Below are 12995 nucleotides of genomic sequence, written 5' to 3'. Positions count from 1 at the left end.
CTCAATTTCCAATATTTAATCATACAATTTTACAAACGTCACACCCCAAAATGACATTATCGAAGTCATTTAATAAATACAACTCAATTAGACAACATACATAATATTTGAAAATGTTGTGCACAATTATTTCACATGTCTCACGTTATTTCAAATACATATATTACCAAATTACTCGATGACGTTTGCTCTGAGATCCGCAGTATGATACACATTACATTTTGTCTAATGTGCTACATCAACTATGACTTTTCTGCAGTGAGACGTCTGGTCGCATGGTGTCAGCGGAACGTAAAAAGTCGACAGTTAGCGAGCTTGTTGTCATTGGATTTTGTTTCCACCTCTTGTCGACATTATCTTCGATATTGCTACAGTCTTTCGCTTATTATTGCAGGGCACGCTGCCATTTCTGAATGCGTAAGAAGAGAGGGAATATCTATATACAGGGAAGAGCCGGATTCCGTTTCCAATAATTGTCCTTCTGATGGATTACTGATGTTTTCGGGTTTAATCATGGAACAAAGAAGATACGAGAGACGAAGGGCGAGAGGATATTTGGTCGGCTGCGTGGTTGCGGTGCTTTTGTGGAGCGTGGCTTCGGCGCAATCACGATATTCCATCTCTGAGGAAGTCAACGAAGGAACTGTGGTTGGAAACATAGCAAAGGATCTGGGATTGGATAAAAGCACACTGAAAGACAGGAAGTATCGGATTGTTTCTAGTAATGCAGATCATCTTTTTCATCTAAGTGAAAACGACGGTGTCCTGTATGTGAGCCGAAAGATTGACAGAGAAGAGGTGTGCGCGCAGAGCAGTACGTGTTTAATTAATCTGAAAACCGTGCTAGAAAACCCTCTGGAGGTACATTATGTTGAAGTGGAGGTGCTGGATATAAACGACCATTCTCCCATTTTCTTGGAGAAAGAGAAACGGTTGGAGATTTCAGAGTCCGTGTTACCTGGAGCACGATTCCAGCTAAAAGCCTCGCGGGATCGAGACAGTGGTCAATTCTCCGTGCAGCAATATAAACTCACCCACAACGATCACTTCCGTTTGGAGGTTAAGGATAAAGGGGACGATGGTAAAATACCAATATTGGTTGTTCAAAAACATTTAGACAGAGAAGCTGCAGGAAACCACTCATTGGTACTGACAGCACTGGACGGAGGAAAACCTCCAAAATCTGGTACTATGAATATTCTGGTGAATGTTTTGGATATTAATGATAATGCACCTGTTTTCAGTAAAGATGTTTATTCTGTTGTGCTCGATGAAAATTCCATAGTAGGCACAACAGTCATACAAGTGAATGCAACAGATTTAGACGAAGGACCAAATGGGGAAGTAGTGTACTCATTTAGCAACAGTATGAGTCAAAATATATTAAATATATTTGAGATCAATCCATTGACAGGCGAGATAACTGTTAAAGGTTTAATAGACTATGAAGAGAAGGAGAGATATGAAATTGAAATTGAGGCATCAGATAAAGGTTTTGCTCCTCTTACAACAGAAAAAAGCGTCATTATCCAGATAGTTGACGTGAATGATAACGCACCTGAGATTGAAGTTACCTCATTTTCAAACTCCATTCCTGAAGATGCCAGACCTGGAACTACAGTTGCCCTCATCAGTGTAAATGACTTGGACTCTGGTCTGAATGGAAAGGTTATTTGCTCTATAATTGAGGATGTTCCTTTCAGTTTATTTCCAACCTTAAAAGTAAACATGTATTCATTAGTAACAAAATCACTTCTGGACAGAGAGAAAAAGCCGAACTATGAGCTAACAATAGTTGGAAAAGACGCTGGTCAACCACCACTATATGTTGCTAAGCAAATAGATATTGTGGTGTCAGATGTCAATGACAACAGTCCAGAGTTTTCACTGAGTCCTTATACTTTCTATGTCACTGAAGCTAATGAGCCAGGAGCCTCTGTGTTTTCTGTTCGAGCGTTTGACCGTGATGAGACCGACAATGCTCTAATATCCTATTATATTCTCAGAGATGGAAGCAAAGATAATACAGTAACTTCATTTCTCAACATTAATACAGAGAATGGAGATATATTGGCTCTAAAAAGTTTTGACTTTGAAACTCTGAAAACGTTCCAGTTCCAAGTTGTCGCCACAGATTCTGGAACTCCGTCACTAAGCAGCAACGTCACAGTGAACGTGTTCATTCTGGACCAGAACGACAACGCTCCAGTCATTCTGTATCCAGTCAGCTCTAACGGTTCTGCTGAAGGTGTGGAGGAGATTCCCCGCAATGTGAACGCAGGACACTTGGTGACTAAAGTCCGAGCCTATGACGCTGATATAGGATATAACGGCTGGCTGCTGTTTTCACTGCAGGAAGTTACTGACCACAGTCTCTTTGGGTTGGACCGCTATACAGGACAGATCAGAACACTTCGCTCATTCACAGAGACAGACGAGGCTCAGCATAAACTGGTCATACTGGTGAAAGACAATGGGAACGTGTCACTCTCAGCAACAGCTACTGTGATTGTCAAAGTTGTGGAGCCCAAAGAGGCTTTTGCTGCCTCTGATGTTAAAAGTGCAACAATGCATGAGGAGGATAATAACGTGACTTTCTACCTGATGATAACTTTGGGCTCAGTTTCAACTCTTTTTCTCATCAGTATCATCGTGCTGATTGCGATGCAGTGCTCTAAATCCACTGACTATACTTCTAAATATCTACAAGAGCCTAATTATGACGGGACACTGTGTCACAGCATTCAGTACAGATCTGGAGAGAAACGCTACATGCTAGTTGGACCCAGGATGAGTGTAGGATCTACTATAGTCCCGGGAAGCCACGCGAACACACTCATGCTCCCTGACAGGAGGACAGCTGGAGAGGTAAGATGTTTTATGAAAACCCTGGCTTGTTTCCGATGAAGTGTTACTTACAGCACACTTTAATATATAAAGTAACAGTTTGCACATTGGCCATTATGCACGTTCACTTCAATCGTAAAGTCATTTTTGATGTAATGCAAGAACATTTATGATGTTTGACGGAATTAAAAGTGGCTTGATTTGCTATCCATGGTGCTGATATGTTCTGCTCTGATGTCCAGATACCTGATGATGCACAAAACAAGAAGTCAAACCACTAATTTGTGAACAACAATTAATTTCAACTTTTATATTCATGACTATGAATTGAATGCTATTCAAAAAATAATTACACCTGAGCATCTAACATTTGACAGGATGTGGTTTCTCCAGCTCCATTCAAAGGAATCAACATGTTGCCTTTGCTTGTTAAATCTGCTTGAGAAGGCGTCCCCTCATCTGATGTAGGCTACTGTCATTCATAACCTCCACTCACAAGAGATATGTACATACATATAACACGTGTGCATTGTTGTTTATAAACGAATGCTGTAGAAACTTTGATTTCCTTGCAGTGAGCAATGACATCGCATGGTGTCAGTGTGCATGGATAATAACGGCTTCAACTTGTCGTCACTGCGTTCTGGTTCCACCTCTTTATCGCGCTCTCAGTTCGATGAAAACAGAATCGCTTGACGTCTCGCTGCAGTCTTTATTCATATTGTCCATTGTTTTTAACATGTCGTAACCATGGTGTTCATTTACATACACGGATGTGTTGGATTACTTACTTACAACACGGCTATTTAATCCCGTGAGGAATCCTGAAGTGTTATTTTCAATCATGGAACAAAGAGGATGGGATGCAAGAAGGGCGAGAGGATATGTGGTCGGCTGCGTGGTTGCGGTGCTTTTGTGGAGCGTGGCTTCGGCGCAAATCCGATATTCCATCTCTGAGGAAGTTAACGAAGGAACTGTGGTTGGAAATATAGCAAAGGATCTGGGATTGGATAAACGCACACTGAAAGACAGGAAGTATCGGGTTGTTTCTAGTAATGCAGATCATCTTTTCCATGTAAATCAGAATGATGGTGTCCTGTATGTGAGCCGAAAGATTGACAGAGAAGAGGTGTGCGCGATGATCAGTACGTGTTTAATTAATCTAAAAACCGTGCTAGAAAACCCTCTGGAGGTGCATTATGTTGTAGTGGAGGTGCTGGATATAAATGACCATTCTCCCAGTTTCCCGGAGAAAGAGAAACGTCTAGAAATTTCAGAATCTGTGTTGCCCGGAGCACGATTTCAGTTGAAACCCTCGCTGGATCCAGACAGTGGTCAATTCTCGGTGCAACAATATAAACTCAGCCACAACGATCATTTCCGTTTAGAAGTTAGAGATAAAGGAGAAGATGGCAAAATACCAATATTGGTTTTGCAGAAATCTTTGGATAGGGAAACAGCAAGAAGTAACTCATTAGTGCTAACAGCACTAGATGGAGGGAAACCTCCGAAAACTGGAAGTATGAATATTGTAGTAAACGTTTTAGATGTAAACGATAACACACCTGTTTTCTCAAAGGAAATTTACTCTGTTAAGCTCTCTGAAAATGCTCCAGTTGGCACAACAGTCGTACAGGTAAATGCAACTGATTTGGATGAAGGTCAAAATGGGGAAGTGTATTACTCATTTGGTAATAGTGTGAGGAATCAATTGTTTAAGCTATTTGATATAAATCCATTAACAGGCGAGATACTAGTGAAAGCTCTGATAGATTATGAAGAAAAGGACAAGTACGAAATTGAAATTGAAGCATCAGATAAAGGTCTTGCTCCCCTAACTACTGAGAAAAGCGTCATTATCCAGATAATTGACGTTAATGATAACGCACCTGTGATTGAAGTTACCTCATTTTCAAACTCCGTCCCTGAAGATTCCAGACCTGGAACTACAGTTGCCCTTATTAGTGTCAATGACTTGGACTCTGGCCTCAATGGAAAAGTGATTTGCTCTATAAGTGATGATGTTCCTTTTGTTTTATCACCATCTTTACAAGACAACATGTATTCATTAGTCACCAAATCGCCTCTGGATAGAGAGAGACAGTCAAAGTATGATGTTACAATTACTGCGAAAGATGCTGGCCAGCCTTCATTATCATCTGAAAAGACGATAAGTGTCGTGGTGTCAGATGTGAATGACAATAGTCCAGAGTTTTCACTGAGTCCTTATACTTTCTATGTCACTGAAGCTAATGAGCCAGGAGTCTCTGTGTTTTCTGTTAAAGCTTTTGACCGTGATGAGACCGACAATGCTCTAATATCCTATCATATTCTCAGAGATGGAAGCAAAGATAATACAGTAACTTCATTTCTCAACATGAACTCTGAAAATGGAGATATTTTGGCGCTAAAAAGTTTTGACTTTGAATCTCTGAAAACGTTCCAGTTCCAAGTTGTCGCCACAGATTCTGGAACTCCGTCACTAAGCAGCAACGTCACAGTGAACGTGTTCATTCTGGATCAGAACGACAACGCTCCAGTCATCCTGTATCCAGTCAGCTCTAACGGTTCTGCTGAAGGTGTGGAGGAGATTCCCCGCAATGTGAACGCAGGACACTTGGTGACTAAAGTCAGAGCCTATGACGCTGATATAGGATATAACGGCTGGCTGCTGTTTTCACTGCAGGAAGTTACTGACCACAGTCTCTTTGGGTTGGACCGCTATACAGGACAGATCAGAACACTTCGCTCATTCACAGAGACAGACGAGGCTCAGCATAAACTGGTCATACTGGTGAAAGACAATGGGAACGTGTCACTCTCAGCAACAGCTACTGTGATTGTCAAAGTTGTGGAGCCCAAAGAGGCTTTTGCTGCCTCTGATGTTAAAAGTGCAACAATGGATGAGGAGGATAATAACGTGACTTTCTACCTGATGATCACTTTGGGCTCAGTTTCAACTCTTTTTCTCATCAGTATCATCGTGCTGATTGCAATGCAGTGCTCTAAATCCACTGACTATACTTCTAAATATCTACAAGAGCCTAATTATGACGGGACACTGTGTCACAGCATCCAGTACAGATCTGGAGAGAAACGTTACATGCTAGTTGGACCCAGAATGAGTGTAGGATCTACTATAGTCCCGGGAAGCCACGCGAACACACTCATGCTCCCTGACAGGAGACATACATCTGGAGAGGTAAGATGAAACGTGTTTAAATCAGATTTTCTCGATCTTCTGATACTTAACTTGTTTGAAGTTTTGAACAAGAATCATTTGACTGTAACTTTCTGTCTATAGCAGGGGGAATTTCTCCCAATCAGCATCTAAAATGGTGAACAACTTTGGGAGTTATGCTACTTTTTATGACAACAGCTTTGTTTTTCTGATTGTGGTGCATTTACATGCACTCTTTATCATGTATTTGTAATGGTGCTCGAACAACTGCATGTTATTTTACAATGTATTGACAGCTGCGGTTCGTACTGATGATGAGGAGGGATACCCAGCGATGTGTGGTTTTTGTAGGCCTTACATGCAAATTCCTCATTAATTGCCTTACTGGCAAACAGTCAAAGCAGGTATATGTCTTAATTTGGGGATATATTGCCTCTGAACATTTGATAACGACTGCATTCTGTGTAAATAACAATTTCAACGCTTGGTGTCAGTGTAGTTCAGTGATACTGCATCTGGCAGCACCTTACGTCACGAGCTTTATTTGGACCGGTTTTCGCATTTTACTCACCATACTTGAGCCCAAGATCGCGACTAGCAGCAACGAGGGTTTAATTTTCAGCTGCTTTGGTGAAAAAGAAGACGCTGGGAATCGTTTAAAAACATGGCGGATTAAGTGTCATTGACATTACGAAGTAGTTAATGGACAGTTATGTGTTACATTCAAGTCATGGAACAAAGAGGACGCAAATTACGGAGGGCGCGGCAGTTTTGGTTTGCCTTCATGGTTTTTCTGGATGTTTTATGCAACGGAGCTTCTGCACAGATCCGATATTCCATATCTGAGGAGGTTCAACGGGAAACCTTCGTCGGGAATATAGCTAAGGATTTGGGGCTGGATAAGAGCGCACTCAAAGACCGAGGATATCGCATTGTAGCAGGCTCCACTGAGCCCCTGTTTCAAGTGAATCAAAACGATGGTATATTGTATGCAAAAGGAGGAATAGACAGGGAGGAGGTGTGCGACCGGACTAGCCCGTGTTTGATCAATCTGAAAACCGTGCTAGAAAACCCACTGGAGATCCACTACGTGGTCGTGGAAATACTTGATATAAATGACCACTCGCCTGTTTTCCCAGAGAAAGAGAAAAGGCTTGAGATTTCTGAGTCGGCCTTAACAGGAGCGAGATTTCAACTACAGGCTGCGCGCGACCCCGACGTGGGCCAGTTCTCAATTCAGCAATATAGACTCAGCCAAAACGAATATTTTAGATTAGAAGTCAAGGATAGAGGCGAGGACCGTAAAGTACCATTTTTAGTTCTGCAGAAGCAGTTGGATAGAGAATCAGTCGGGAAACTGAAGCTTCGTCTAACAGCCGTTGACGGAGGAAAACCGGTGAAGTCTGGCACGATAGACATTGTTGTGGATGTTCTGGATGTTAATGACAACTCGCCGGTGTTTACCAAAGAGTTGTATTCCTCCACACTTAAAGAAAACGCGCCCACTGGCACTATGGTGATTCAGGTCAATGCAACAGATATGGATCAGGGTGCAAATGGCGAGATAATATATTCATTTGGTCACGAAGTCGATTCAAAATTGAGGAATATATTTAGTATAGACGCAAACACTGGTGAAATTAAGGTAACCGGCCAAATTGATTTTGAGCAAAGTAGAAGTTATGAAATTGACATTCAGGCGTCTGATAAAGGACAAGTTCCTCTAACAACTGACAAAAGTGTTATGATAACTGTTATTGATGTTAATGATAATGCACCTGAGATAGAAGTGACATCATTTTCTAGCTCTATCAAGGAGGATTCAAAGTTAGGAACTACAGTGGCCCTGATTAGTGTCAGTGATTTAGACTCCGGAATCAACGGCAAAGTCATTTGCACGATCAAAGAAGAAGTGCCGTTTGCTTTAGCGCCGTCATTGCAAGAAAACATGTACGCTGTTGTGACCAGGTCGAAGTTGGACAGGGAAAACGTTTCCCAATTTGATGTCACTATTATTGCGAAAGATTCAGGTGATCCGTTATTTACAACTGAAAAGACCATAAGCGTCGTGGTATCAGATGTAAATGACAACAGTCCAGAGTTTTCATCAAGCCCTTATGTATTTTATGTCACTGAGAATAACAGCCCCGGATCCCCGCTGTTTTCAGTAAAAGCCTTCGATTGTGATGAACGTGATAACGCTCTAATTTCATATCGTATATCCAGAGAAGCAGGCGGAGATAATAAATTCACCTCATTTTTAAATATCAACTCAGAAAATGGAGATATTTTCGCTCTAAAAAGTTTTGACTTTGAAACTCTGAAAACGTTCCAGTTCCAAGTTGTCGCCACAGATTCTGGAACTCCGTCACTAAGCAGCAACGTCACAGTGAACGTGTTCATTCTGGATCAGAACGACAACGCTCCAGTCATCCTGTATCCAGTCAGCTCTAACGGTTCTGCTGAAGGTGTGGAGGAGATTCCCCGCAATGTGAACGCAGGACACTTGGTGACTAAAGTCAGAGCCTATGACGCTGATATAGGATATAACGGCTGGCTGCTGTTTTCACTGCAGGAAGTTACTGACCACAGTCTCTTTGGGTTGGACCGCTATACAGGACAGATCAGAACACTTCGCTCATTCACAGAGACAGACGAGGCTCAGCATAAACTGGTCATACTGGTGAAAGACAATGGGAACGTGTCACTCTCAGCAACAGCTACTGTGATTGTCAAAGTTGTGGAGCCCAAAGAGGCTTTCGCTGCCTCTGATGTTAAAAGTGCAACAATGGATGAGGAGGATAATAACGTGACTTTCTACCTGATGATAACTTTGGGCTCAGTTTCAACTCTTTTTCTCATCAGTATCATCGTGCTGATTGCAATGCAGTGCTCTAAATCCACTGACTATACTTCTAAATATCTACAAGAGCCTAATTATGACGGGACACTGTGTCACAGCATCCAGTACAGATCTGGAGAGAAACGCTACATGCTAGTTGGACCCAGAATGAGTGTAGGATCTACTATAGTCCCGGGAAGCCACGCGAACACACTCATGCTCCCTGACAGGAGGACTATGACTGGAGAGGTAAGACATGTTTATGTGGAAACTTTGAAATGATTTACTATAACTGCTTTCTTACTAATCATATGCAAGGTATCCTTAACACTGCATCTGCTGGCTTCTCTTGTTTCCCCCGGCAATTGCGTCAGAACAAGTATGATGTATTCCCGTGTTGAGATTCTTAACTTTCTCTTTGGCTCTTTTTTGTTATGTTGCAGTAAATTCCGGTTGCTTTATGTTGATTTCATATCATTTAATTGGACGCTCTATTAACCGTCTTCTTTACACTATCATTTGAAACGGCAGAGGAGCAAATTAAGATGACTTCTCTTCCATTGATGAATGGATATCATCAATACTATTTCATTTTGCCATTAACGACCCTTGACGAAAAAGTAAACTATAACATTCTTTAGAAATGCTTTTATTACATCGTAGGGTAAAACAAAAAACGACATACAATCAATTAACCGGGGAAACTGATACTGTCTTAATATAAGGAGCATACTTAACTGAAAAACGGCAGAAGCACTGTCCATGGTGCTGGAAGTGCTTTGCTTCGTTTCCCGGTCTTAAAAACAAACAGACATATTGATATAATGTGCAGTACATCCATCACATTTCTGCAGTTAGAAATAAGGTCGCATGGTGTCAGTGTAACGTGATATCTCATCCTTACACGAGTTTAGTGGCATTGCTGTTTGGTTCCACCTCCTGGCAACATTCTCACTTCGATACTGACGGGAACGTTTCTCTGCTTATTCTGCGTAAATGGTCGGTTTACCCCAATTCCTGGATATTTAGGAAGTTACTAAATACGCACGGATAGGAACGTCTTAGATTCCTTCAATACATCGAAGCAGTTGTCCATGTGATGGATTACTGATGTTTCTGGTTTAATCATGGAACAAAGAAGATACGAGAGACGAAGGGCGAGAGGATATTTGGTCGGCTGCGTGGTTGCGGTGCTTTTGTGGAGCGTGGCTTCGGCGCAAATACGATATTCCATCTCTGAGGAAGTCAACGAAGGAACTGTGGTTGGAAATATAGCAAAGGATCTGGGATTGGATAAAAGCACACTGGGAGACAGGAAGTATCGGATTGTTTCTAGTAATGCAGATCATCTTTTCCATGTAAATCAGAATGATGGTGTCCTGTATGTGAGCCGAAAGATTGACAGAGAAGAGGTGTGCGCGATGATCAGTACGTGTTTAATTAATCTAAAAACCGTGCTAGAAAACCCTCTAGAGGTACATTATGTTGTAGTGGAGGTGCTGGATATAAACGACCATTCTCCGAACTTCCCAGAAAAAGAGAAAACGTTGGAGATTTTCGAGTCTGTGTTGCCTGGAGCACGTATTCCTCTACAACACGCACGAGATCCTGATGGTGGCCTTTTTTCTGTTCAGCAGTATAAACTCAGACCCAACGAACACTTTCGTTTGGAAGTTAAGGATAAGGGAGAGGATGGTAAAATACCTTTTTTAATTGTGCAGAAATCTTTAGATAGGGAAATGTCAGAGAGACAGTCATTAGTGTTAACAGCACTGGATGGAGGGAAACCTCCAAAATCCGGGGAAATGGAAATTCTAGTAAATGTTTTGGATATTAATGATAATGCACCTATTTTCTCCAAAGATGTTTATTCGGGGATGCTAGATGAAAATGCTCCAGTAGGCACAACAGTCATACAAGTGAATGCAACTGATTTAGATGATGGTCCAAACGGAGAAGTAGTTTACTCGTTTAGCAGTATTGTTAATCAAAGGTTATTAAAGCTTTTTGATATAAATCCATCGACAGGTGAAATAATTGTGAAAGGATTAATAGATTATGAGGAGAGGGACAAATATGAAATCGAAATTCAAGCATCAGATAAAGGTCTTGCTCCTCTTGCTACACAAAAAAGTGTAATCATTAAGGTAGTTGACATTAATGATAACGCACCTGAGATTGAAGTGACTTCATTTTCAAGTTACGTCTCCGAGGATTCCAGACCTGGAACTACAGTTGCCCTTATCAGTGTAAATGACTTGGACTCTGGTCTAAATGGAAAAGTGATTTGCTCCATAGATGATAATGTACCATTTACCTTATCGCCATCTTTACAAGACACAATGTATTCATTAGTCACCAAATCCTCTCTCGACAGAGAAACAAAGTCACAGTACGATGTCACGATTACTGCGAAAGATGCAGGCCAGCCTTCATTATCATCTGAAAAGACAATAAGTGTTGTGGTGTCAGATGTGAATGACAACAGTCCAGAGTTTTCACTGAGTCCTTATACTTTCTATGTCACTGAAGCTAATGAGCCAGGAGCTTCTGTGTTTTCTGTTAGAGCTTTTGACCGTGATGAGATCGACAATGCTCTAATATCCTATCATATTCTCAGAGATGGAAGCAAAGATAATAAAGTAACTTCATTTCTCAACATTAATACTGAAAGTGGAGACATTTTGGCTCTAAAAAGTTTTGACTTTGAAAGTCTGAAAACGTTCCAGTTCCAAGTTGTCGCCACAGATTCTGGAACTCCGTCACTAAGCAGCAACGTCACAGTGAACGTGTTCATTCTGGACCAGAACGACAACGCTCCAGTCATCCTATATCCAGTCAGCTCGAACGGTTCTGCTGAAGGTGTGGAGGAGATTCCCCGCAATGTGAACGCAGGACACTTGGTGACTAAAGTCCGAGCCTATGACGCTGATATAGGATATAACGGCTGGCTGCTGTTTTCACTGCAGGAAGTTACTGACCACAGTCTCTTTGGGTTGGACCGCTATACAGGACAGATCAGAACACTTCGCTCATTCACAGAGACAGACGAGGCTCAGCATAAACTGGTCATACTGGTGAAAGACAATGGGAACGTGTCACTCTCAGCAACAGCTACTGTGATTGTTAAAGTTGTGGAGCCCAAAGAGGCTTTTGCTGCCTCTGATGTTAAAAGTGCAACAATGGATGAAGAGGATAATAACGTGACTTTCTACCTGATGATAACTTTGGGCTCAGTTTCAACTCTTTTTCTCATCAGTATCATCGTGCTGATTGCAATGCAGTGCTCTAAATCCACAGACTATACTTCTAAATATCTACAAGAGCCTAATTATGACGGGACACTGTGTCACAGCATCCAGTACAGATCTGGAGAGAAACGCTACATGCTAGTTGGACCCAGAATGAGTGTAGGATCTACTATAGTCCCGGGAAGCCACGCGAACACACTCATGCTCCCTGACAGGAGGACTATGACTGGAGAGGTAAGACATATTGAAACAAGCTATTTTCTTCCGTATTTTTTTTTGTTCTTTTTAATCTTCGATGTATTGTAATATGGGGACCAACCTCAGAAAGCCTACATGTCTTTTTTTCTCTACAGACAAGGCACAATGTTGTATTCAACAAACCATATGCATTTTCTATCCAGTATTTTATTCCCAATATAACGTTAGAATGGACCTATCTGAGAAGCTCTGATGCTGTAAATTCTTCCCTACGTGAAAAGTCGTTGTTGAGGGGTGGTTAAGTTATGGCAAGAAAATTCTCAAAATACTTTGTTGTTGAGATGAAGGAAACACTGTGGTCCTGGATGGGCACAATCTCTTGTCTACAAATGTAAATCGATATTTCTTATGAATGGCATATGAACAACATTTGTAGCAAGCAGAATGTTTACGAAAACTGTGGCGGGATTGTTGATGTTTGATTTGTTTGTTTACAACACATATGCCATCGTGGTTCGCAAAGAATCTTGTTGAATTGGTTGGCTGTTCTTTCTTTATGTATTGCAGGTGTGATCATTTGTCATTGTTACAGAGTTCTTCTTTAAATATGAACGTTAACGGTGCTTGAATATTGTGTGACTCAATTCTAGTTCATGGATTATGTCACTGGTTTTAA

At 41.4% G+C, this 12995-nt stretch overlaps 5 protein-coding genes across 5 annotated transcripts in view; all 5 read left to right on the top strand.

Annotated features, from left to right (window-relative positions):
* LOC306745575 (protocadherin alpha-C2-like) overlaps window positions 1–12995 on the top strand; it is a gene marked incomplete at its 5' end in the record, with an annotated part of 179663 nt that overhangs the window by 40720 nt on the left and 125948 nt on the right. The window lies entirely within an intron of this gene.
* Window positions 514–3543, top strand: LOC306745680 (protocadherin alpha-8-like; the record flags this gene model as incomplete). The annotated part of the gene is made up of 2 exons (XM_079228513.1): window positions 514–2868; window positions 3520–3543. The coding sequence occupies 2 exons, from the start codon at window positions 514–516 to the stop codon at window positions 3541–3543; spliced, it is 2379 nt and encodes a 792-aa protein (XP_079084639.1).
* On the top strand, window positions 3692–6058 carry LOC306745588 (protocadherin alpha-8-like; the record flags this gene model as incomplete). Its single annotated transcript, XM_079228405.1, has 1 exon — window positions 3692–6058. The coding sequence occupies one exon, from the start codon at window positions 3692–3694 to the stop codon at window positions 6056–6058; it is 2367 nt and encodes a 788-aa protein (XP_079084531.1).
* Window positions 6759–9152, top strand: LOC306745679 (protocadherin alpha-3-like; the record flags this gene model as incomplete). Its single annotated transcript, XM_079228512.1, has 1 exon — window positions 6759–9152. One exon carries the CDS (start codon window positions 6759–6761, stop codon window positions 9150–9152), a length of 2394 nt encoding a protein of 797 aa, XP_079084638.1.
* On the top strand, window positions 9998–12427 carry LOC306745678 (protocadherin alpha-8-like; the record flags this gene model as incomplete). Its single annotated transcript, XM_079228511.1, has 1 exon — window positions 9998–12427. The coding sequence occupies one exon, from the start codon at window positions 9998–10000 to the stop codon at window positions 12425–12427; it is 2430 nt and encodes an 809-aa protein (XP_079084637.1).

The sequence above is a fragment of the Taurulus bubalis genome (genome assembly GCF_910589615.1).
Source record: "Taurulus bubalis genome assembly, chromosome: 13".
Taxonomy (NCBI): domain Eukaryota; kingdom Metazoa; phylum Chordata; class Actinopteri; order Perciformes; family Cottidae; genus Taurulus; species Taurulus bubalis.
Note: the sequence above shows the minus strand (reverse complement) of the source record. Positions and strands in the feature narration are given on the sequence as shown.